Source organism: Rhagoletis zephyria, unplaced genomic scaffold, assembly GCF_001687245.7.
Source record: "Rhagoletis zephyria isolate East Lansing unplaced genomic scaffold, Rhagoletis_zephyria_1.1 Rzeph_scaffold_04078, whole genome shotgun sequence".
NCBI classification, from domain to species: Eukaryota; Metazoa; Arthropoda; class Insecta; order Diptera; family Tephritidae; genus Rhagoletis; species Rhagoletis zephyria.
Window position 1 is genome coordinate 21,192 of NW_016161161.1, and position 26,350 is coordinate 47,541.

Consider the following 26,350-nt stretch of genomic DNA (forward strand, 5'->3'; position numbering starts at 1 on the left):
TAAGCAAGTGCATGTACAACTTTTTTTCAAAATTTTCTTAAGAGCGTGTCAGACGTGGCAATATATTTCGATGCAATAAATTTCGGAAAGGCTGTCAAATTGAGAAATCAGTTGCATGAGCAGTCACACCTTGCATGGAAAGTGTCTTTCGAAAGAGGTTTTTATTTCCGAACGGCGAATTGCAGGAAAAATTTCTGAAATCGCTTTTTGGCTGTTCACACAGCGAATGAGTTTCTGGCAATCTTTCTCGATACTAAAATGCAACCATGGGCGGTGGGGTTGTCGTTTGTTTGCTATTTCTCTTGTAAAAGCGAGAAAATATAGGTTATAATTAACATATTTGTCGTGAAAACCAAAATTTTACGATTAAGTATATTAAGCAAAATAATATATTTCAAGCATTTTTGATATTTAATTCAACACTATTTTTTTGTCATTTTACACAAATTCACGATCAGGGCCACACGGCAACACTCGATTAGTTTGACAGCACTTGCAGAAGAAATAAAAATTGCTAGTGCAGCACGAGCAAGTTGAAATATATTTCCGAAATCGATTTTCGCTCTTGCTGTTGCAGTCCCACCTTGCAACTTTTATTTCTGAAACTGATATCCGAAGGGTGACAGAAAGATCTTTCTGGCTGTTCACACATCGAAATGAAATTTCTCTTTCTCAATTTGACAGCGAATTGCGTGCGAAACACGGAAATATTGCCACGTCTGACAGGCTCTTTATGATCACAAAAAATTGTCATATCAATACAAAACCAACTTTTTAAAACTGACTGGTTTGAACCGAGGCATATTGAATATTTGAACATAAAATTCGGTTACTTCATTAGGTAATAAAAAACACAGACACAATTTGACTTATGAAAATATAATGTTAAAATATTACATACATACATATGCAAATTTGCAGAAATGAAAATGGTAAAAAAGGTAAAAAATTATGTGTACATGTGAATTGAATTAATTTTTGCTTTCTTTTTTTTTTGTAAATATATTAAGTGCAAAGGAATGGAATAGAAACATGTTTTCATTGCTTCTTGATGAATTGCTTTGTTTTGTTTGCTTGGAAGTTTAGTTACTGAAAATTCTAATAGCACTATTTTTTATACTAAATATATTAGTTAGGATTTCATTGATTTTTGACACCTAAACTTATTCGCTAGTTGTGCGAATAACACAATTTTTATATGTTTACTTATAAGCTAATTTCAATTCGACTGTTTAATGATTTGTTGGTTTGTTCTCCTTCATGTTTGTCCAATACTTGGTTATTTGAAAACCTATTTTTACACTTTAAATAAATAATTTGATTGAAACAAATATAACTAAGCTTTTTGTACTGAAAGCGTTAGTTTTTTTTTTTGTGTTGTTAGTTGCTTTAAGTGTGTGTTGTAACTACGGACACTTGACAATACGGGCATTCCGTCACAGAGCAGGCGCAAGAGTCGCATAGTATAAAATGATTACATGGCTCTAGAGTGACTGTGCGATTATTCTCCTCACATTTCATGCATTTTTTAGCATTCTCCAAATATAATACCTTTTCTACATCTTCTAAATCTGTACGCAATTTGGACTGTGAAAAATTGTTTAATTTTTTAATAGAAGAATAATGCATTGTTGTTTCTATAGAATATTACCTGTAGTTGCTTCAGCTTTTGTATAGATAAATTGCGCAGTTCGGTGGACAAATGAAGTTGCGTTTGTGCCAAATCATAACGTTCTTTCCACTCCATTGCTTCTTGCTTAGCTTTGTCCCGCTGCAACTCAGTCAAATTTAGCTGTGGAAGAGCAAATATCAATGTGTAGTTTACCACCAGAAAGAAAATTACGTGAAACCGTTAGTCGTATAAGCGGAATGGGATAATTACTCGTCACGTAAAAACACATGACATACGTGAACGTACTCTTTATCCCATTCATCTTGGATGACTGACGTATCACGTAATTTTTTGTTTTTGCGTATGGTTTTCGATCCGTGAACGTATGTTACTATTTGAGCCCAGTATTCATGCAATTATATGTAACTATTAGACTGAACTACAAAGGCGTGAAATTGTTATAAGTTACTATTGATAAAAAATCAAAGCATCATTTTCCACCTGTTTTTTTTTCTCATAACATAAAAATGTTAAAGGTAATTTAATACACCTACAAACATACCTTCCTAGCAGTTTCATCAATTCGATTGGTTAGCTTTAGAATTTGTGAGTTCTTTGTCATTAACTCGGTTGATAAACGATTAACATCTGAGTTGTTTTGATTTTGTAGAGATTGCAACGAAAATGCATTTTTCGTGGTAGTCAAAGTGTTGTCAAATAACATATTGCCCACAGAGCTGCTATTTATGTCATCACGTATTGAGTTTAATTCAGATATTCTGCAACATAAAAACTAAATTAGTTTTAGCTATAGTTAAGCTTACACAGTAAATTACCTAACGGATGGGCTTATTGATAAACCATCTGCGAACCCTGGGGATATGATTCGCGATGGAAAAAACAAACTACTACTATCGTTTTGAGTGGCCGCTGAGAGAGAGTTACTTAATTTATTTGTATTGGAACCGGTATAGTTAAATGCATCTGACACGCTGAATAGATTGCTGTGACTGGTTGGGCTGTATGTGAGCGAGTTGCTTGGAATGTTGACAGAAAATCCGGCAGAATTAAAATCTGTAAAATTTATATGAAATTTATTTAAGTTTTGCATCACATCCAAATTAAGAATTTGCGAAAAACTTACACTCACCGTTCATAGAGTTATTTAGAGTGGAGCTAGGAATGTTAATTGGCGCCGAGGAACGTGATAATAAACTTGAGTTAGCCAAACTAGCTGAGAGCGCATTATCGCGAAGTTCATCAATAGGACATGCTGTGAAATTAATAACCGTTAATAAAAGAGCAAACACACAGATTGTGAGGAGTATATTAATACAATAAGTAAATGCTTGATCTCTAAACTAATAATATATCAGTAATTAATCTTACGTTCCACATGTGCAAAAGCGCAGAAAACGCTACGTGGACAGTAACCGGCTTGTTGTACATCATTACATTTAGTTGACTTGTAGATTTCCGGATGAAATTGTTGCTCAGTACGCGTGTGACAATACTGACAATTGTCGCCTGCCTCACAATTACCAGGTTCACCCCATTCCTCGCCGTGCTTAACATTTGGGCATGGAGTAGACCTACAAATAAAATTTAAATGTTTTGGACCGATGTGCATATCTGCTTTCAGCAAACCTCACCTATACTTGAATTTGCGAGGACTTCGTCGTTTATCCTTACTATTGTGATACTGGGGGCAAGCATAGCCTTGCCGGCAAAGACGAGGTGGACGTTTACATGGTTCCGTTTTGTAATTTGTTAAAACATAATTAGTATCCTGCCACTTTGGATCTTCATTCATTAGATTGCGTTCCTTGTCCAACGCATTTTGTGCATTTGTACCGTCGAGTACAAGCTCTGCATTCTGCAATGATTCCAGCTCTTTTATATCGTATACTGGCGGACGTTGATCTTGAATGCCATGTGCAAAAGCGCAATGGTGTCCATTTTTAACGCAATACCCGCGACTGTCCGTGTCATGCACACACATGCAGGTTTTATAGTAACGCAAATGGTAACGACGTTCAGTATCACCAGCGGTGCGATGAAGAAATGGACAGCTGTGTAATATATGTAAATAAAATCATCTTATTAGAGGAAAAATCTATAGATATTCATATTAACGTTGGAATGCCAGTAATGCTTTCGTTTATAGACCTAAAACTTAATTAAATTTGAATAAATATTAGATCAGATTGCATACATATTTATTTTTATTTAAACTTTAATGCAAAATTAATTAATCTATTTATTTATTTATTAACATTAGGTTTAAAACCCAAAACTTGTCTGTAAGAAATAAAATAAAAATCTAGCCAAAATGTAAAAAATACGTTTTCTTCAAAATGCCTTGAGTCTAGCAGTGATTAGATGTGCTTCATGAATTTATTTGCAAAATTGGATTTCCTCGATTTTTACATAATAATTTTTAAGAAAATGTAAATAAAACGACTCCTACACGCGTCTGCCTGTGCTCATATTTATTTACATTCGAAAAATGTATCAAATTCGCTTCTCCGGTGTCTGCTACCGCTACCGGAGTGGAAAGTACCGAAATTCCCATAATAAACACAATTACGAATGAGTGAGACAAACGAAGGAGATTGTACGCGTTTGTGTTACAGAAGTGAAATAGGAGAAAAACATATACGAATTTGCATCGGAAACACAAAATAGAGCTAAAGCACAACAAAAATAAAACAAAAACAAAGAAGGCAAACATGAAAGCAATTAGTGATAATGACGAAATCAAAGAAAAGAAGCAAATGTTAGGAATCTGTACTTAGCCAAGAGGTGTTGGAAATAATGGAAACGCAATTTCTCGANGGTGGACGTTTACATGGTTCCGTTTTGTAATTTGTTAAAACATAATTAGTATCCTGCCACTTTGGATCTTCATTCATTAGATTGCGTTCCTTGTCCAACGCATTTTGTGCATTTGTACCGTCGAGTACAAGCTCTGCATTCTGCAATGATTCCAGCTCTTTTATATCGTATACTGGCGGACGTTGATCTTGAATGCCATGTGCAAAAGCGCAATGGTGTCCATTTTTAACGCAATACCCGCGACTGTCCGTGTCATGCACACACATGCAGGTTTTATAGTAACGCAAATGGTAACGACGTTCAGTATCACCAGCGGTGCGATGAAGAAATGGACAGCTGTGTAATATATGTAAATAAAATCATCTTATAGGAGGAAAAATCTATAGATATTCATATTAACTTTGGAATGCCAGTAATACATTCGTTTATAGACCTAAAACTTAATTAAATTTGAATAAACATTAGATCAGATTGCATACATATTTATTTTTATTTAAACTTTAATGTAAATTAATTAATTAATATATTTATTAATTAACATTAGGTTTAAAACCGAAAACTTGTTTGTAAGAAATTAAATAAAAATCTAGCCAAAATGTAAAAAATACGTTTTCTTCAAAATGCCTTGAATCTAGCAGTGATTAGATGTGCTTCATGAATTTTATTTGCAAAATTGGATTTCCTCGATTTATACATAATAATTTTTAATAAAATGTAATAGGGCATTCGCACGAGGCGATTTTACAGGCAACTTTTAGTTCAACGCAAAAATCGCCTCGTCCGAACGGCCTTTCAACTAATCGCTTTCAACAAAGTTGGTCGCCAGCCAACTTTGAGCTCGTTCAACTTTTTTTCCTTGCAACCCTGTGTTTGTTTACATTCTGTATCAGTGTTCGAAAATAAAATTATTCCTTCAGTACGAAATCTATACAAAAAATGTACTTTTCGGCTATAAATTGTACATACTTTTTAATTCGCTCATATATTTTCTTAGTATATTCCCTTCAAGACCAATGATTTTATGGTATTCATGAGAAAGTTTTATTGTTTATGTACATACGTTTACGTATTTTACACTTTTACAAATTGATTCCACGCGCATATGTACTGCATTTAACGCAAATATTTATGTACACATTTTCAGGTATACATCTTAACAAAAAGCATATTTAAGTTATTATTTATGGATAAAAGAGACATTTTCCTTTGGATTCAGTACTAAAATTTTAAATTTTAATAGCACTTCAAGTGCTTATCAAAACTTTGCGACAAGATTTGACCATTTAGCTTATTATTATTCAATTTTAATTATTTTTTTTAAATACTGTTTATATTTTAAGAAAAGCCGTACAAATCCAAGGTTCAAACTTTGTGCAACATTAAAAAAAACCAACAACACTTTCGTAAAAATTTCGAACTTTTTAATTCGATTTCCTAGATTTATTTTGAGTGTGCGGTTTTTTAGCCCATTAAATTTTAATATAACTAAGTTTTTTAAGATTTCTTTGATGAAGGTGTTGCTAATTTTCTGACAGCGGACATCGTCGACAAAAAAAATTGCCAAGTTCAACGGTATGTCCCAGCTACTTTAAACTTGCACTTTATTATACTAAAATTGAATGGGCTAAAAACTAAAAAATATTAATAAAGCTCGAAATTTTTACAAAAGTATGTTGTCTTTTGGCTGTTTCGCAAAGATTTAATCTTGGGTTTATACAGTTTTTCTTAAAGAATACATTATATTTTATAAAGAGATAATTAAAATTAAAGAATAATAAAATAAATAGTAAAATCTTGTCAATATGTGAGTGCCGTAAAGGTATTATATTTAAGAAAATCTCTTCTTAAAACTAACGAAGGCTTTGTTTCTATATGAAGCTGACTTCGACATTTTGTTTTAATAAAACTTAGTATCGAAAAGTTTCTTTAAAAATTTGCCTAGGCTATATTATACTGGTTCGTTCAAGCCATTTTTCAAAACAAAACAACAAAAGAGAATACAAAAAATTTCTTGCTGTGAATTTTCAGAGCTATATATATTTAGTATTGATTACAAAATTGTACTAAAAAGTACTGCGTAGTAGGAAAGTATATTGTAAATGAAATTGTATCAAACAAGTACAATTGTACCAAAAATGTCAACACTGTTCTGTATACATACTTTTTCTTCTTTTCTACTTTTTACTCTTATTTTATCTTTCAGCTTCGCTAAAAGCACTTCTACGAACGCTTGGCTTACCAAATTTACGCCAATTGATAAAATTTTGCGATTTAAATTCATTTTAAATAATGTAAATAACTATTCGTGTTGAATTGAAAATCGCCTCGTCTGAATAGGGATGGCAACTTTTTCACTTTCAACTTCTCATTCAACTCCGCATTCAACTTTTGTTGCCTGTAAAATCGCCTCGTGCGAATGCCCTATAAATAAACCGACTCCTACACGCGTCTGCCTATGCTCATATTTATTTACATTCGAAAAATGTATCAAATTCGCTTCTCCGGTGTCTGCTACCGCTACCGAAGTGGAAAGTACCGAAATTCCCATAATAAACAGAATTACGAATGAGTGAGACAAACGAAGGAGATTGTACGCGTTGTGTTACAGAAGTGAAATAGGAGAAAAACATAAACGAATTTGCATCGGTAACACAAAATAGAGCTAAAGCACAACAAAAATAAAACAAAAACAAAGAAGGCAAACATGAAAGCAATTGGTGATAATGACGAAATCAAAGAAAAGAAGCAAATGTTAGGATCTGTACTTAGCCAAGAGGTGTTGGAAATAATGGAAACGCAATTTCTCGTACTGCCCACAAAGAGGTGGGGAAGAAGGACAATCACGTATGCTGTCTCAGACAAAACACAGGTCACTGGTTGCAAAACAATAGCAACAAGAAAACATACTTACTCATCACCATCAGGACAAATCCCTGTTGTTTCATCATATTTGGTACAATAATTATCTGCACTATAATTAAAAGTGCCATCTCGTTTACGGACAGGACGACGGCGGCGTTGATTTTGGAAATGCCAATTGAAACACACGAACGGTCTATGCTGGTTGCATTTGTGCTGTAGAAAAGACTGACACTGCTCGACGCGAAATTCCTTTAAGTACCTAAAAGACACCACAGTGCACCAAGCATTAAGTAAATATAAACTTTACATTGCACTTCACTAAAAATCACAAATTTTTTAAGTATTTTGTTTATTTACGTGTAATGATTTGGTTTTTCTTGTTGTGTAGAAAGCAGCAATTTGCTTGCTTCATTCGCCATTTTGTCACTTTTAAAATGTGCAAAGCGTAGAAAATGAAAATGAAGCGGAGTAAAAATCGCCACAAATACGGCTATTCGATTGGTGTTGCCATAATCGTCGAATAATTGCGCTTCTACAAATCCTTTAATTTTCTGAAAAACGTAACGTAACGTATAGAAACGTAAACATCTGATTGAGTGGTAGTAAAAAAAATATATAAGAAAATTGCTATGGTAAACAAAAACAAAATATATTATGATCCAGAGGGTCAATACTCGTTCTGCGTCATTTGTGAATTGTAAAAATAACACGTTCACACCGCACATATTTCGGTGTGAATTTTTGACTTTTCACTTCACGATACGCAGAACGGGAACTGATCCTAGGTGCATTTTCAGAATTTCATTATCATAAAGGACCCCAATGCTCAAAGTTTTAGTTCCTTTTCCCGGTTTAAAAAAAGGAGAAGGTTATCAATTCATTGTAGTATTTTGAATGTGTGTTACCGGATAACTTTGGACCACGTATGTTCCGATCATTGGACTATGAAGAATTGTTTGTTTATTTTATATAAGAATATTGCATATATATTTCAATATTAAGAATATAGCATATATATTTTTGTTTCAATAGAATATTACCTGTATTTGCTTCAGCTTTTGTATTGATAAATTGCGTAGTTCGGTGGACAAATGAAGTTGCGATCGTGCAAAATCATAACTTTCTCTTCACTCTTGCTTAGCTTTGTCCCTCTGCAACTCAGTCAAATTTAGCTGAGAAAAAGCTAGGTGTAGTTCACCACCAGAAACCTGGGCTCGAATCGTCACACTCTAAATCGTATTACTCGTCACGTAAAAACACATTTTCCGGATTATGACATACGTGAAAGTACTCTATGACATTCAACTTAGATGGTGGACGTATCACGTAATCAGTGAAAGGATATTACTATTCGAGCCCAGTATTCATGCAATTATATACAACTATTAGACTGAACCACGAAGGCGTGAAATTGTTATAAATTATTATTGATAAATAAAGCATCGTATTCCACCTGTTTTTTTTTTCTTTTTGATAACATGAAATTAGTTCTAAATTTTTATATGAGCATTGAAGCCGGTTGTGTTTTTTACTTGGTTTTTAAACTTCAATTCTACTGGCAGGATTGAGGATTTATTATCCTTTAGCATTTAGAGATTGTGGAAAATAGCACAAAACCCATTTATTGTTCCCAAAATAAAATTGTAATTGATCAGGTGTGATAGCGATAGAAGGCATACTCCTAGCTGTTTTTTGCGAAACTTTAAAGATAATCATATGAAACGGTTATGGCAAAAAATTTCAGTACGATTTACTCAAGACAAATCTGCACCCATTATTTCATACATTAGGGCTGTTCAGGATTTTATGCATATGCTTCTGCATTAGCATATTCGTTGCATTTGTAAATACACAACAATAAAACGCACACGGTTGCCATGGCAACAAGCTTAAAATTTGCAAATGCGATTCCAACTGCAAATCCTAGACCATTTCCACAACATCTTGAACAGCCCTAAGCCATTAGAAAATTCGGCAAAAAATTAGAAAGAAAATGAAGATTTCACTACGATTTCCTTGAATTTGTCTACCATTCAGAATACTATGATAATCAGTTACTTGGCAGTAATTAGATCATTCAATTTTGGCAGTTTAATTTTGCAATTCCAAAAATTTAATCCTTTGCGGGTGTGAAATTCAAGAATCTGTATTTTAACAGAAAATTGTGACGACCAAAAATTTATCCGGTAAAAACATGCAACTTAAACCTAAATTTTCAATTTTCGCTATCATAATTTCCCCTACGCAAAAATATGTTACGAACTACCATAAACTCGTACGTAAACAATCGGAGCTTTTATAGTCTAATGGAATCAGTCGAACTATTGAATGAATACTGTACTGGGGATTGCAGAATCAGCTGATAGCCGGAAACTCCTCGTAAAATTTTTCCTCTGGATATGCATTTAGTGGTAAATTATTTAATAGATCTTACTGGATAAAATCTTCCATAAAATATGGCAAGTAATTATCCTGATATTAGACAGCTGCCGAAATGTGTAAAAGATATATCCAACTCCACGGAGTGCATAAAATATTTACCCGTAAGTTGCATGCGATTATACATATGTATATATGTAAACAAAAGTGTACATTTTTGTTATATTTTACAATTGCAGTCAATTGCAACAAAAGCGAAAACTAGGGATGACTTAGAAGATGTGATCCAACACATTGTAGCTGTAATCGAGTTCGAATGTTCCACAAAAACAAGGACTGGCGGACAAGCTATGGCCAATCAGGTTGTGTTAAATACGGCTTATCGGGCATATTTCCAAATAATGCAGCAGCACAAACTTCCTGACACATACTTAAACTCTTTGCCGAAACCGAAGTTGGTGTATTCCGAAGAATGGGGGTTTCAGTTACTGTACGCGTCGTTACTGACAGATTTGAAAGCTCAAACAAAAGAGCCAGCAAAGTTATTAGATGAATGCACCAAGGCATTAGCTGACNCTTTGTTTCTATATGAAGCTGACTTCGACATTTTGTTTTAATAAAACTTAGTATCGAAAAGTTTCTTTAAAAATTTGCCTAGGCTATATTATACTGGTTCGTTCAAGCCATTTTTCAAAACAAAACAACAAAAGAGAATACAAAAAATTTCTTGCTGTGAATTTTCAGAGCTATATATATTTAGTATTGATTACAAAATTGTACTAAAAAGTACTGCGTAGTAGGAAAGTATATTGTAAATGAAATTGTATCAAACAAGTACAATTGTACCAAAAATGTCAACACTGTTCTGTATACATACTTTTTCTTCTTTTCTACTTTTTACTCTTATTTTATCTTTCAGCTTCGCTAAAAGCACTTCTACGAACGCTTGGCTTACCAAATTTACGCCAATTGATAAAATTTTGCGATTTAAATTCATTTTAAATAATGTAAATAACTATTCGTGTTGAATTGAAAATCGCCTCGTCTGAATAGGGATGGCAACTTTTTCACTTTCAACTTCTCATTCAACTCCGCATTCAACTTTTGTTGCCTGTAAAATCGCCTCGTGCGAATGCCCTATAAATAAACCGACTCCTACACGCGTCTGCCTATGCTCATATTTATTTACATTCGAAAAATGTATCAAATTCGCTTCTCCGGTGTCTGCTACCGCTACCGAAGTGGAAAGTACCGAAATTCCCATAATAAACAGAATTACGAATGAGTGAGACAAACGAAGGAGATTGTACGCGTTGTGTTACAGAAGTGAAATAGGAGAAAAACACAAACGAATTTGCATCGGTAACACAAAATAGAGCTAAAGCACAACAAAAATAAAACAAAAACAAAGAAGGCAAACATGAAAGCAATTGGTGATAATGACGAAATCAAAGAAAAGAAGCAAATGTTAGGATCTGTACTTAGCCAAGAGGTGTTGGAAATAATGGAAACGCAATTTCTCGTACTGCCCACAAAGAGGTGGGGAAGAAGGACAATCACGTATGCTGTCTCAGACAAAACACAGGTCACTGGTTGCAAAACAATAGCAACAAGAAAACATACTTACTCATCACCATCAGGACAAATCCCTGTTGTTTCATCATATTTGGTACAATAATTATCTGCACTATAATTAAAAGTGCCATCTCGTTTACGGACAGGACGACGGCGGCGTTGATTTTGGAAATGCCAATTGAAACACACGAACGGTCTATGCTGGTTGCATTTGTGCTGTAGAAAAGACTGACACTGCTCGACGCGAAATTCCTTTAAGTACCTAAAAGACACCACAGTGCACCAAGCATTAAGTAAATATAAACTTTACATTGCACTTCACTAAAAATCACAAATTTTTTAAGTATTTTGTTTATTTACGTGTAATGATTTGGTTTTTCTTGTTGTGTAGAAAGCAGCAATTTGCTTGCTTCATTCGCCATTTTGTCACTTTTAAAATGTGCAAAGCGTAGAAAATGAAAATGAAGCGGAGTAAAAATCGCCACAAATACGGCTATTCGATTGGTGTTGCCATAATCGTCGAATAATTGCGCTTCTACAAATCCTTTAATTTTCTGAAAAACGTAACGTAACGTATAGAAACGTAAACATCTGATTGAGTGGTAGTAAAAAAAATATATAAGAAAATTGCTATGGTAAACAAAAACAAAATATATTATGATCCAGAGGGTCAATACTCGTTCTGCGTCATTTGTGAATTGTAAAAATAACACGTTCACACCGCACATATTTCGGTGTGAATTTTTGACTTTTCACTTCACGATACGCAGAACGGGAACTGATCCTAGGTGCATTTTCAGAATTTCATTATCATAAAGGACCCCAATGCTCAAAGTTTTAGTTCCTTTTCCCGGTTTAAAAAAAGGAGAAGGTTATCAATTCATTGTAGTATTTTGAATGTGTGTTACCGGATAACTTTGGACCACGTATGTTCCGATCATTGGACTATGAAGAATTGTTTGTTTATTTTATATAAGAATATTGCATATATATTTCAATATTAAGAATATAGCATATATATTTTTGTTTCAATAGAATATTACCTGTATTTGCTTCAGCTTTTGTATTGATAAATTGCGTAGTTCGGTGGACAAATGAAGTTGCGATCGTGCAAAATCATAACTTTCTCTTCACTCTTGCTTAGCTTTGTCCCTCTGCAACTCAGTCAAATTTAGCTGAGAAAAAGCTAGGTGTAGTTCACCACCAGAAACCTGGGCTCGAATCGTCACACTCTAAATCGTATTACTCGTCACGTAAAAACACATTTTCCGGATTATGACATACGTGAAAGTACTCTATGACATTCAACTTAGATGGTGGACGTATCACGTAATCAGTGAAAGGATATTACTATTCGAGCCCAGTATTCATGCAATTATATACAACTATTAGACTGAACCACGAAGGCGTGAAATTGTTATAAATTATTATTGATAAATAAAGCATCGTATTCCACCTGTTTTTTTTTTCTTTTTGATAACATGAAATTAGTTCTAAATTTTTATATGAGCATTGAAGCCGGTTGTGTTTTTTACTTGGTTTTTAAACTTCAATTCTACTGGCAGGATTGAGGATTTATTATCCTTTAGCATTTAGAGATTGTGGAAAATAGCACAAAACCCATTTATTGTTCCCAAAATAAAATTGTAATTGATCAGGTGTGATAGCGATAGAAGGCATACTCCTAGCTGTTTTTTGCGAAACTTTAAAGATAATCATATGAAACGGTTATGGCAAAAAATTTCAGTACGATTTACTCAAGACAAATCTGCACCCATTATTTCATACATTAGGGCTGTTCAGGATTTTATGCATATGCTTCTGCATTAGCATATTCGTTGCATTTGTAAATACACAACAATAAAACGCACACGGTTGCCATGGCAACAAGCTTAAAATTTGCAAATGCGATTCCAACTGCAAATCCTAGACCATTTCCACAACATCTTGAACAGCCCTAAGCCATTAGAAAATTCGGCAAAAAATTAGAAAGAAAATGAAGATTTCACTACGATTTCCTTGAATTTGTCTACCATTCAGAATACTATGATAATCAGTTACTTGGCAGTAATTAGATCATTCAATTTTGGCAGTTTAATTTTGCAATTCCAAAAATTTAATCCTTTGCGGGTGTGAAATTCAAGAATCTGTATTTTAACAGAAAATTGTGACGACCAAAAATTTATCCGGTAAAAACATGCAACTTAAACCTAAATTTTCAATTTTCGCTATCATAATTTCCCCTACGCAAAAATATGTTACGAACTACCATAAACTCGTACGTAAACAATCGGAGCTTTTATAGTCTCATGGAATCAGTCGAACTATTGAATGAATACTGTACTGGGGATTGCAGAATCAGCTGATAGCCGGAAACTCCTCGTAAAATTTTTCCTCTTGATATGCATTTAGTGGTAAATTATTTAATAGATCTTACTGGATAAAATCTTCCATAAAATATGGCAAGTAATTATCCTGATATTAGACAGCTGCCGAAATGTGTAAAAGATATATCCAACTCCACGGAGTGCATAAAATATTTACCCGTAAGTTGCATGCGATTATACATATGTATATATGTAAACAAAAGTGTACATTTTTGTTATATTTTACAATTGCAGTCAATTGCAACAAAAGCGAAAACTAGGGATGACTTAGAAGATGTGATCCAACACATTGTAGCTGTAATCGAGTTCGAATGTTCCACAAAAACAAGGACTGGCGGACAAGCTATGGCCAATCAGGTTGTGTTAAATACGGCTTATCGGGCATATTTCCAAATAATGCAGCAGCACAAACTTCCTGACACATACTTAAACTCTTTGCCGAAACCGAAGTTGGTGTATTCCGAAGAATGGGGGTTTCAGTTACTGTACGCGTCGTTACTGACAGATTTGAAAGCTCAAACAAAAGAGCCAGCAAAGTTATTAGATGAATGCACCAAGGCATTAGCTGACGCAGTTGACTCAGATTGCAGTAGTCTTCTATACATACTGAAAGTACTTAATTTATTGTTGGCGAAATTTCCCACGCTGGAAGCAAACATTCCACTGCAACAAATCTATCATTGCCTGCAAACTAATCAATTCGGTATGCGTGAGGAGTCGATGAATCTTTTTACCAAATGCTGTCGGCAAGCAACTGTTGGATTTGAAAATTTTCAAATTATTTTAGAGTTCTGGCCGTGGACAAATCGTTATAAGTTTTATTTAATTAGCTGTATATTGAAAACGTATAATATAAATGAGTTCCTTAATAGCGCACAGCGATCTATCCAAGAATTCTATGCAGGTGTACGTCTAAGTTTGAGTCATAAAAGCCTCTTACCTGCTAGTCAACATTTAGTAAAGGCGCTAAGTTCACAAAACTCTCAAGAACTGCTGGATATGTCGGCAGATATATTAACTCGCGGCACATCAAAAGAAATCAAGAATTTCAATGCTCACTGGTTTGGTCGAATAGAGCAAAAGGATCGATTATTTGAATATCTGCAGACACGGCCTGAGATAGCGAATTTTCTGGAAAACACAATCGATGGCGCTGTTGATCAGGACTACTTTCGATCAACATTAATTTTTAGTATGTTTTCACGGCAAATATTCCAAGCATCTAAGCTACACTTTTTTAAAATCAGCACTGAACTGATAACAAACTGTTTCCAATTTGAAATAGAAACAAAGATGTTGGTTTTCAAATTTATTGTGGACAATGTGGCTAATTTTGCCATTGAAGATTGCCTGGAATTCACGGCCGCATTTGTAAAGAAGCACAAATGCATTGATAATGCACCGTTTCGAAATGAGATTTTAGGAAAAATGCCTGCTATGATTAACTATGTGGCCAAAGCTTTTAGCAAATTGCATGATGCAGAGGGCACAACCACACTTGAGACCAGTATTCAAGCATTTTTCAAACAAATTCACCTGTTAATTGAAACGGACATTGGAAGTGCGTTGTATCAGTCTAAAATATTTTCCTTGCGCTTGCTGGAAATATTACTCAAGTCATTGTACGCAACCCACTTGGAAAAGAATGCGAAAAATTGCTGCATAGCACAGAACAAAAAACTGGGCCAATTTTTGATTGAAAAACAAGTATTTGAGCCTGCCAAATTAACAGAAGCACTTTTCAAACTAATTGATGATCCTCTGGGCTTCGACGACGCATTAGATTTGATTTTGTTACTCTTGCAGCAAATCGATTTCACAAATGCAGCACAGAGTGTTCGCCTATGTAAGGAATTCAGTCGACGTTCTGATGTAGATGAATGTGTGCTAAGTACACTCTACGCGCGAGTGACGGTCAACTGTTGCAAGTCTACGGGTAATAACGAATCGCTTTTTGAATTGTTAGATTTCGCCACAGAAAATTTGGACAAAGAACTCGTAGGATTTCAAGTAGATCCACTGCTCGTATGTAAGACACGCAATCATTTGTTAGGATACATCAATATCGTAGATGAGATTGTACAAGACAATGCATTTTTAACCGCGGAGCAGCAAGATAAATTACTTGATCTTTTGGAAAAAGTAGTGAATTCAGTTTTGGACTTTTTGAACGTGTGCAAAGCTAATCCCATGCAAGCTGGTATTAACGCAGCAAGCTTTCAAGACATGGACGAAAGTCTGGAAATACTGGTGCAAAAAAGTGCATACCAAATAACTAATAGCCGAGAACTTCGAAAATTTTTGCTTATGTCATTCTGGCTAACGCTTAAGGTAACTATTATTTAAATTTGATTTGTTTAATATTAAGAGGAGGGAGCAGATCAAGTAGGTATCGCTAATAAGGCTTATGTAATTTATCAGACTTCTAAGAGACTTCGCGACGTCCGTTTTCTGAGTTCTATTTAGGTTATTTGCTTTAGTTAAGTACACCAAACGTAGTCCTGGCCTAAGGATTCACCGGTCAAAGTAAACCACTTCCTTTCTCGTTCGGATATAATAATCTCGCCTCACAGACCGATAATGGCTTCTTGGCCTATGAATCTCAGTGTAGCCAGTTTTCTTAGTTAGTTAGTTTCGTTTCCCGACAACCAAATAAAGCAAACCAAGCTCCTGTATCCGAAGATTATTACAAGTTGAGAACGGTCCCATATCAGCTTTGAGGTGACATTGTGTGCTTTCAGTGCGAGTCAGGGTGTAGACTAGGAAGGCGCTATTAATGCTCAAGTTTTAGTTCCATGCATCATTCTTCCTCTTTGATCAATCAAGCTTTGACGCATATGTTCATACAAAGAATCCGTTAATTTTAACAATTTGTAATATGTAGGCCGCTTGTGATTTGGCGACGGGAATCGGCATCAGCTATGTAGAAACTAACAGGTATAACAAAAGCGACTTGAACATACTCGGACGCTGCTTGGAGATACATGTAACGGTACTTACGCGCTGTAGACACAAAGGCGCCATTGAAGCGGCAGGTGTGAGCATAGGTGAGTTCCTGCTTGCGCTGACAATTAAGCACTTTAAATTCTATAACAGTGTTCTTTCTCTAGGTAAGCTTACCAGATGTATTACGGCGAACTGCCTGCCGACTTCAGAAGGTTATCTTTTGCTTTACAAGTGTTTGGATCTGTTGTTCGATAATACCAAACAGGTGAGCGTTACACGCCGTGGTGCAGGGTACTCCCTTATGATGTTGCACATTGTTAAAAATGAACAACAGCGTTCCAGGCCTCTCCTAAAGCGTGTAATGGAAAAATGTATGTGTCTAATTAATGAAAAACGTTTAAATAACGCTTCTGATGCAGATAATTATGATCGTTTTGAAACCCTATTACTACACTACCTTGGTGTATTGGTACGAGATACGGAATTGCGTGATGCCACCTCACATTATTACAATGAAATGCTATTGGTTGCTTTAAAACATATTGAACATCCAGAGTGGACAGAATTCAATGCTGCACTTCAGTTATTTGGCGCACTTATACCGAAAATTGTTGGGCAAACACCAGCAAAAGACCTTGACGATGCAGTTGGAAATGGAAACAATGATATTACATATGATGAAATCATACGGAAACTGCCAACAGCTTGCGACTGTTTACTAAATTATTTTGAAGCCAAATGCAACCAAAGTACACGTACCACAGTGCTATTATTGGGGTTCCTATCTAAAGTAAAACACCTACCAAAACAAACTGAACCTTATGAATGTTCGTTCTTACAACGTATTCGCCAACAAATGTGGCGTTTATTGGCACATCGCTGTGAAAGTGTAAGGAAATTAGCTGCATTGTGTTTTGTACGTGCTCACGACTTTAGCCACGAATTGCCTAATGCGCTTTTGAGTATTTCTAGCATACTTCATCTCATATCGGATGAAAATTTATTCTTAGGCTTAATTTTTACGCTAGTCGAAGGCGTATTACGTATTCGACATGAAAGTATGCATATTAACGACGCGGAAACAAAGAATTTCATACAGAAATTACAGTCATATTTGGCCAGTTTGGAATTAATACCACAATACAAACCATACACATTAAGCAAGCTAATGGATTTGTTGTTATTGGTAGGTACTGACTGTCACTCAAAGATTGCGCAACAATTATTGCAAACAACTGTGGAGGAAGACTCAATTGGCTATGATGAATTCCAAGTCAGTGCATCCAAATTTAGCGCTAAGTATAATTAGAAAAATAAAATACTAATAATTATGAACTTAATGATTAGTTAGAGGCTTTAGTTTTAAATTTTATTATTTACTATACAAATTCGAATGTAATTAAGACTAAGTTGAAAATCAATAGGTAAGATAAAATGTCGCAATAAGGCATCGATTTTATTTCTGAAGCTGTTAGAGATAAAACTAAAAAAAAAACGAAATTCGAATGCATTTTCTATTGGTTTTTACCCCTTACCAAATTAACTTTAATGTTTACACACATACACTGGAGGCAGAAATAATATAAACGCTTTATTTTAACTGACTTGTTTTTGTTTATTGAATATTTTTTACAAGTCTATTAAACTGCATATATGTACGTACATAAATGCGAATTTCAAACTTTGAAAAAATTAGAAAAATTCACCCAAATTTTAAAATTTTTGTTCAGAATTTTTATGTAAGCAGTTTTATAACTCATTAAATTTTAGTGGAAGTTTCAAGTGGCTACAAAATTTTTTTTTGCCGCCGCATTTTTTCGAATTTTTTTTTACAAGTGCAATTTATGAAAACTGGCGTTGAGGAAAATGAAAAATCACAACACCGTCAGCTAAAAAAAGTAATTTTTAGCCACATGAGACTTGCACTTCATCATACTAAAATTGTATGGACTATAAAACTGCATACCTAAAATTGTTCTAGAAATTCAGCATAAAAAGTTTAAAATTTAGATGAAAGTTTGTTGAACTTTAAAATTTTCGAAATGCGCATTTATATGCAGTTTTGTTATATCATGAGGAACACTTTTATAAAAAACATTAAACATTAAAAAATATATATATATATGTAGCCACAACTGATCTAAATAAGACGTTTCTATAATTTCTGCCGCCAGTGTTCAACTAGCACAATTGTAATGATAACTAAACGATTTACCAGCAAGTATACATATAACATTTAAAACGATACTAATGATATCCAAACATTATTACACAGTGTGTTTGGGGAAAGACCGAGAACTTATGACATACAATTTAACTAAACTATAAAAAAGGAGTTTTACTATTTGGCTTAAAAATTGACAAATGCTTGTAACCAAATAAAAGTTATTAACATGAATCCCGGAGTAAAATATCACTAATTTAAACAAGTTAAGTCTAGATAATTATTAGCCGCGTCAAATCTAGTTATTCATGAGGCTCATAGCGCCTCCGACACCTGCTAGTAAATCAACTAAATCCTTCGTTGTCTTGCTGCTGCTTTTGCTTTTCTTGCGCTTGTGATTGAGACATTTGTTGCAATGTGCGACTTAGTATGCTGCGCAAAATATGTGGCTTGCAGTACTCCTCTAACCACGGTATGACCCCTGTTGTGAGCTGCTTGAAATTATCCATTGGTATATGCTGGAATGTATTGAACATTTCATCCATAATTGCCTGGAACTATAAACAGTATGTGTAAGATAAACGAAAATTTGTTAACATGAAGGAATAAGAATGAGACGCGTCATTATTATGCATGGAATTATTGGAAGCACCTTCACTTGAACCGCAGAACCAATACCTAAAAGCTTAAACAGAGGGCAGCGTTGATCTGGATTAACTTGGACTTAATCCGGATCAACTGCAGTTAATTCCCGAGTTGATCCGGATCAGCGCTGCGTCTGTTTATGCTTCAACCCGAGCACTCACTATCTGTTAAGTGATATAATCTATTTTTGCTCTTCTATATTCATTACAACATAATTATAAGAAATACCTGAGTACACGTACTTATGGAAAATTTTTTTATATACTTTAGAATATTCAAAGTTCTTAAATATTTACCACTTGAAATTTTGCTTCGTCGGTCAGACGTGCTTCTTCGGGACCAGGATTAGCTTGCTGATGTTGCAACATATGCTCATAACTATGTTGTATTATGCGCAGTGCAGCGACTTCTTTCTGCAAGGCAGCACCTTCTTCTTCTTGCTTCTTTTTTTGTAAGTTTAGATAGCCAATATAGTCGATTGATTTTTGCAAAATAAGCGCTTTACTCAACTTATAACCCGATGCTGAATCATTTTGTTGGCATGTCGGCACTAACTCTTGAAGGCTATCGTAGCCTTTCTTAATGGCATCCCGACGTTTTTGCTCAGCTTGAGTATGAGCTTCGCGACGTCTTTCTTTATAGCTTAGAGTCGACGATGAAGCATGTGCTGAGCTATTACGTCCATCACCACTGTCATCGTCCTCATCTGGGGAAATTAACAAAAAATACACACACAATTAACAAAAATACACAATGAATTTTATTAGTGGAAAATTTTTAAACCCACCTGTGTTATGAGCTGATGAATTTGGCGTGTGTGTGCTATCATCTCGACTCTCTTGCGTATTTGGGTCTGCATCGTGGTCCATTGCCATGGAGTCGTCGTCTTTCTGGCGCGTATTATTACCTGTTAGTATTACTTGTATAAACCTAAATATTTACAAGTCATATAAATTTACCAAACTCGCTTTGTGCGGAGCTAAGATTTTCCGCCATTTTTATTAATAAAACACTTTGATTTTAACACTTTACACATCAAATAATCAGCATATAATTCACGTAAGCGAAAAACGCAACGAAAACACGACACCAAACAGTGTTGCCGTGGCCAAATATTTTTTCCTACCAAAATCAACCAAAACCTACCAAAATTTTGTTTTGCAGTGCAGCGCAAGTATGCATAATAGGGATTTTACATGATTAAACTTTCACAGGCGATTAGTTGAACAAAAGTAGGCAGCCGACCAACTTCATTGAAAGCGATTACTTTAAATGCCGTNATTTTAACACTTTACACATCAAATAATCAGCATATAATTCACGTAAGCGAAAAACGCAACGAAAACACGACACCAAACAGTGTTGCCGTGGCCAAATATTTTTTCCTACCAAAATCAACCAAAACCTACCAAAAATTTGTTTTGCAGTGCAGCGCAAGTATGCATAATAGGGAATTTACATGATTANAAATAATCAGCATATAATTCACGTAAGCGAAAAACGCAACGAAAACACGACACCAAACAGTGTTGCCGTGGCCAAATATTTTTTCCTACCAAAATCAACCAAAACCTACCAAAATTTTGTTTTGCAGTGCAGCGCAAGTATGCATAATAGGGATTTTACATGATTAAACTTTCACAGGCGATTAGTTGAACAAAAGTAGGCAGCCGACCAACTTCATTGAAAGCGATTACTTTAAATGCCGTTTACGCCAGGCGATTGTTGCTTTCAACAGAAAAACCGCCTGAAAAATCGCCTCATGTAAATTCCCTGTAACTGAGTTATAAGAAAATCTANAGGCGATTGTTGCTTTCAACAGAAAAACCGCCTGAAAAATCGCCTCATGTAAATTCCCTGTAACTGAGCTATAAGAAAATCTAGTGTACTAAAACCTAAAGGTGGAATTAGTCCAGAACGTAAACCTACCGGTACGTAAACCCGAGTCAGCTGACACGATCTGTCTTACCGGAGCGCTATGTAAATGACAAGTCAACACCGCAGAATTTTTCTGTAGTTGTAGCCCGTGGCGCAGAAATCTGCGGAATTTAGACTTTTCCGTGTCAGCTTATTGCTTCCTTCTATAGATGGTTGCCACTTCGTCAGTGTTGCAGATGGTAAAACAGGGGAAATGTTTAGTTATTGGCCCATCGTTTTTCGGGTGGGGGGCGGAGGGGGAGGGGCGTGGCCCCCCCCAAACCCCCCTCATCCGAAAGGGGCAGTCGCCACTTTGCGAAAAGCCCCACCCCACTTGGGGACCTCCCACAGACCCCTAGGGAACCGTTTGAAAATGGGGTAAAAACGGCATTTTCCGAGACAAACTGGCAGTTTGAAGTGGAATATAACCCAACTAACGAAAACCGTGGGATTTTTAAATAAAAGAAATTATCCCAAGTTGGTTATCAGGCGATTTGAAAAAAAAATAAACTAAAAAAAAATAAACTAAAAATATTGTGAAATTAAGAAAAAAGCGACAGATAGAAATGTTGTAGTAATAGTAATATGATAGTATTTTAGCGCAGAACTTCTTTTTGCGTAGGCGGCCTTCGGCCGCACTTAGGGATTATAACCCTCACTACGTAGAATTCTCTTCTGTGTTGCCAAAGAAAGGGGCTGAACACCTTTTCAGAGAACACCTTTCTGCGTAGGCGGCCTTCGGCCGCACTTAGGGATTATAACCCTCACTACGTAGAATTCTCTTCTGTGTTGCCAAAGAAAGGGGGCTGAACACCTTTTGCAGAGAACACCTTTCTGCGTAGGCGGCCTTCGGCCGCACTTAGGGATTATAACCCTCAGGCAGTAGAATTCTCCTTTCTGTTTTGCGAAGAAAAGGAGCTAAACACCTTTTGCAGAGAACACCTTTGTATATTTTTAATGCTTACTGGGTTATATCCTATCTTCTTTTGTCTCTCATTCTTTTGCATATTTCGGAGTTTGACAGCTGAACTCCGCCATTTAATTTGCATGTGCAACCAAAGTCAGACGCATGATTTTGAAGGTGTTTTTATTTAATGAATTGTGATTAATTGGTTAATATTAAAGTCGTAAATCAAGTTATAACTAATCGAGTAAAGTGTAAAGTGAAGGGGAATACAAAAATGAATTGGTGAAGTGGCTGCTTTAAGGAGAATAGGAGTGATAAATGTACGCTAATTTCCAAATTTTACAAAATGGGGCATATTTCAAACCCAATTTGTAAATAAATTAGTGGCCAAAAATTAGAATAGTGGATGTTAAAATAATGGGTAGACCCTTGGCTACAAGTGTGTGAATTTTTTTTTTTGGATCGGGTCACCCCTTTGGACGCAATACCCCGAAATAGGTGGGCCACTTACTAAACAGTACCCTAAAAAAGTTATAAGTTCCTATTCGAAATACTTTTTAAATATTTGGAATTTACTATCGAATAAAGTTTTTTGTTGGAAAATGAGTTTATATTCATGATTCAATAATAAAAAGATTGCTTAGAAAAGAGTTTTCTCGCTCTCTCTTTACCAAATCGCCTCCCTTATACAGCGTTTTTGTTGCATTTAAAATTCAATATTTAGCACTCTCGGACGTATTTTTTCGCAGATCTTTCACGCTATCGCGTTCAGCATATGTACATTTACGCGAGTTTGAAGTCGTATGCTTTTTACAAACAGACGTGTTCCAGTCGCTTATTCAGATCCGTATCTATCACGATCAATTCGCACAGAGAAGATAATGTGCAAACAAACCCTACTGAAAAGATAAAGAGAAATTGTAAACAAAAAATTCAATACAAAAACTTGAATTGTTTTAAACATAATCGAAAATTTATTTGTGTATGTATTCATTTGTCAGTGCTGTCAATTGAATTTCCTCAATTAAACAGGAAAAAAAACAACAACAATATTTCTTTTCCAAATAATGTAAAATAATAAATGACATCTCGATCGGCGATCACTGAAATGCAGCTAACAACTGTATACGCCATGAACCAAAGATACAAGATCACGTAAGAACGCGATGTTGTATTTGTAACTGGTTTTGAGAAAAAAGTTTGCGAAAGCGGGTTCGTCAGCTGAGCGTTTGTTTACATCACAAGCACCACCATTTTACACTTTTATTCAAGTAAAGAAGAGTTAATTCAACATGACAACACATTTTAAAGCATTTTGTTGCATCATTTTACCTAAATTGTGCGTTTAAAGTGGCTGACAACAATTTTGGCTAATTTTGGTTTTCGTTGTTTTCTTTGCTTTGTTTACTTTTCCCTCGTTTTCCAGTGAAACAAGATGGCGTAGAACCCGCTAAAAAAATCGGCTTTTTTCACTCTCTTGTTCTTACGTGATCTTGTGTCTTTCGTTCATGTGTATACGCGAAAAACATGGTGGAGAAAATACAGAACGTGGCGCCGATTGCAACACCGCTAATCGGCTCTCAGTTTAAAATTTGTAATGAGCAAACTTAAGAACCTCTAAATACCAAATTTTTTGAAAATGCAATGATTTTTTAATTATTGGACGCCATATTGGAATCGCTGTAAGATTTTTGAAAATTTACTTTAGCTTTGTTAAGACACTTCTTATAAATGATATGATGCTAACTACAAAATAAATTACATTAATCTTTAATATTTTAATACACCTTATGTTATTTGGAACAACTGCTAAAGTTGGTATAGTGAGATTAAAATTGACACCGCTCTTTTTAGCGCGAGTACACGCGGCTTGTTTTTTTATATAAATCCTTTAAGGGAGATTTACATTAGTTTAAGGTGAAGGAATGAAGATTTTTCTCCGTTCTAATTATTATTTATACCTTTTTGAAGAAAATGTTATTAATCATAATTATTAACGTATTCAAATTTGTTTTAAATTTATGTAGAACTTAACAAATTATATAACATCGGAATCCGTCGATATATCGATGTTTCTCTGGCAATGCTCTTTAGCCGCAATGTTTTTTCTCTAATGGATCGAAACATCGATGCTACTAACCAAAATTTGCAACTCCAGTTTTGAAGCACATACCCAGTAAGAACCCTATAAGTTAACTAACTGCCGTCCCTAAATTGGCGCGTCAAGCGGCAAACAACTGTCAAAAAGCCTCATGCCCGTACAATTTGTATGGAGCATCCCACAATAACGCGGCGCTAGCGCCGAGTAAATGGCATTTTCATTTTTGACAGCGTTACGTGTTAAAGTTGGATGCAGAAGACGCAAAGAAAGAGAAAGGACAAAAAAGTGAAGGAGGAAACGAGAATAAAAACGAGAGGAAATGAAAAAACGTTGAAATTTGCGCCGCGTTGAATTGGGGATGGCGCGCGCCCACAATCGTTAACAATGGAAAATGCAACGCTTAGCTCTCCAATTTAGGTACGACAGTAATGCCAAACGCATAATCATTTCACGTGTGGGTCGTTTCCTCTTTCTTTTACATGGAATTCACTATTATATTATCCCATATGTAGTTGTCTCTTTTCAATCAAATATTATTTTGCGATTAATAACGTTTTATAAAAAAGAATGGCATACGATGTTTGTTGTTAATATTCAAATGTTTTGGGTTTTATTGACAATTTTGTAAGTGTATTGAAAAATGCGTTAGGTCGATCTTGCTGGGTACAAACAAAATACTTTTTCCTCTACCTTATTATTTATTAAAAATTACCAGCAAAGGGGTATATTTTTTTATTTGTAATGTTAAAACTATATGCAATTTTGTACGCGTAAAACAGTTTTTAAAGGACTTTTACCAATATGAAGTATCTATTTTATTTAAAAATTATTTTTGACTGCATTCTGCTGGAAAGCGTCTCTTAACACAAAAAATTTGCAGAAGGGAGCCAAAAAGAGAGCACAAAAAAACGAGAGAGCAGCAAATTTCTGCTGGCAAAATTTCTGTTGGCACTTAACTTAAATCACTCACAAAATGAAATAAGTTCCAAAAAAATTAATAAAAAATTAATTTCTGCCAACAGAAATTTTCTGTCATATGTTTAAAAAGGAGCTGTTCAAAACGCGCAAGGAAAAAGTTGACAAGTTTGTTTTAATTCGTTTTAGTAAAACAAAATAAGTGCATCGTTAAAAAAAACACATTGAAATATTGCAGAATGTAAGTATTTGTACATGCATTTGAAGAAGTGTGTGTGTGTGTATACAGTGATTGCAAATTTGCTAATTTTCGTTTCTTTCCTTTTTCTTTCGATCTCTGCGAGGAAAACTATTCTTCGCCAATCTGCTGTCATCAGCTGTAAAAAGTTAAGAAACAGGCCTTTTTGTAAGTTGTTTATGCAACCATGCAATTCACCTGTTTTTTTCGATAACAAACAGCTGACTTATGAATGACGTTGCCAATGCGTTTATTTTTATTAAATGTACCGAAATGTATTATACCGTTTCTGCGTTAACAGATTTAACTTTAATTAAAAGAATTTGATACAAAGTTTTTTTAATGGCTCAAAAAGTTTTCTGTTTGTCATTTTATTTTAACTGTTGGTGATGAAAACTCTAATAGTTATTTACTAATTCCTTTTCACATTAAACTTAACTCTACAGTTAGCTTTCTCGTACGTTGTATTGGCATAGTTAAACAGGACGATAACCACAATAGTTAAATTACACTGCAGCAGGTAAAACTCGCACCTGAGCAGATTAGATGCAGATGGGTCCACCGAGTGCCTAGCATGGGAAGAGACACTCCACGACTCGAAACATTTCTTCACATGCCCCCTAAACTCACTCAGCTAAAGCCTCTGTCCCTAAGGATTAAGCGTATTTAGATTGACGAAAACGATCGAGGGCTAAAATTATGCTTAAATTTATATATCTTTTAAACCTTAAATCTTAAACCTTAAACTTTCTAAGTTTGTTTGTAAAAAAAAATAATAATTAAAACGCCTCTTTACAATTCAGGGCTTCGCAACGGTGTCCAAAGTGTCTTATTGTTGTATGTCGTAAGCTTTAAAAGCTTAAA

At 34.9% G+C, this 26,350-nt stretch overlaps 3 protein-coding genes across 7 annotated transcripts; 1 reads left to right on the forward strand and 2 right to left on the reverse strand.

Moving 5' to 3' along the window:
* Window positions 1-977: 977 nt before the first annotated feature.
* On the reverse strand, window positions 978-11,832 carry unk (RING finger protein unk). Of its 2 annotated transcripts, none has more exons than XM_017625511.1 (9): window positions 11,627-11,832; window positions 11,319-11,528; window positions 3,265-3,684; window positions 3,002-3,204; window positions 2,763-2,885; window positions 2,449-2,686; window positions 2,175-2,391; window positions 1,652-1,792; window positions 978-1,587 (listed from the first exon to the last, which is right to left on the reverse strand). In XM_017625511.1, exons 1-9 carry the CDS (start codon window positions 11,686-11,688, stop codon window positions 1,390-1,392), a joined length of 1,812 nt encoding a protein of 603 aa, XP_017481000.1. In that variant the 5' UTR covers window positions 11,689-11,832; the 3' UTR covers window positions 978-1,389. The 2 variants fall into 2 exon arrangements, with proteins under 2 accessions (XP_017481000.1, XP_017480999.1); XM_017625510.1 differs by lacking the exons at window positions 11,319-11,528; window positions 11,627-11,832 and adding exons at window positions 7,362-7,571; window positions 7,670-7,875.
* LOC108370221 (uncharacterized) lies at window positions 9,654-18,239 on the forward strand. Of its 2 annotated transcripts, XM_017625505.1 has the most exons (5): window positions 9,654-9,855; window positions 9,931-10,254; window positions 14,212-15,984; window positions 16,538-16,700; window positions 16,764-18,239. In XM_017625505.1, exons 1-5 carry the CDS (start codon window positions 9,769-9,771, stop codon window positions 17,906-17,908), a joined length of 3,492 nt encoding a protein of 1,163 aa, XP_017480994.1. In that variant the 5' UTR covers window positions 9,654-9,768; the 3' UTR covers window positions 17,909-18,239. The 2 variants fall into 2 exon arrangements, with proteins under 2 accessions (XP_017480994.1, XP_017480995.1); XM_017625506.1 differs by lacking the exons at window positions 9,654-9,855; window positions 9,931-10,254 and adding an exon at window positions 13,679-13,812 and having other exon boundaries at window positions 13,888-15,984.
* Window positions 18,240-18,664: 425 nt separating this feature from the next.
* Window positions 18,665-20,506, reverse strand: bigmax (helix-loop-helix-leucine zipper transcription factor bigmax). Of its 3 annotated transcripts, none has more exons than XM_017625507.1 (4): window positions 20,368-20,506; window positions 20,196-20,315; window positions 19,705-20,114; window positions 18,665-19,320 (listed from the first exon to the last, which is right to left on the reverse strand). In XM_017625507.1, exons 1-4 carry the CDS (start codon window positions 20,402-20,404, stop codon window positions 19,108-19,110), a joined length of 780 nt encoding a protein of 259 aa, XP_017480996.1. In that variant the 5' UTR covers window positions 20,405-20,506; the 3' UTR covers window positions 18,665-19,107. The 3 variants fall into 3 exon arrangements, with proteins under 3 accessions (XP_017480996.1, XP_017480997.1, XP_017480998.1); XM_017625508.1 differs by having other exon boundaries at window positions 18,666-19,320; window positions 20,196-20,294; XM_017625509.1 differs by having other exon boundaries at window positions 18,667-19,320; window positions 20,196-20,298; window positions 20,368-20,475.
* Between the last annotated feature and the right edge of the window lie 5,844 nt (window positions 20,507-26,350).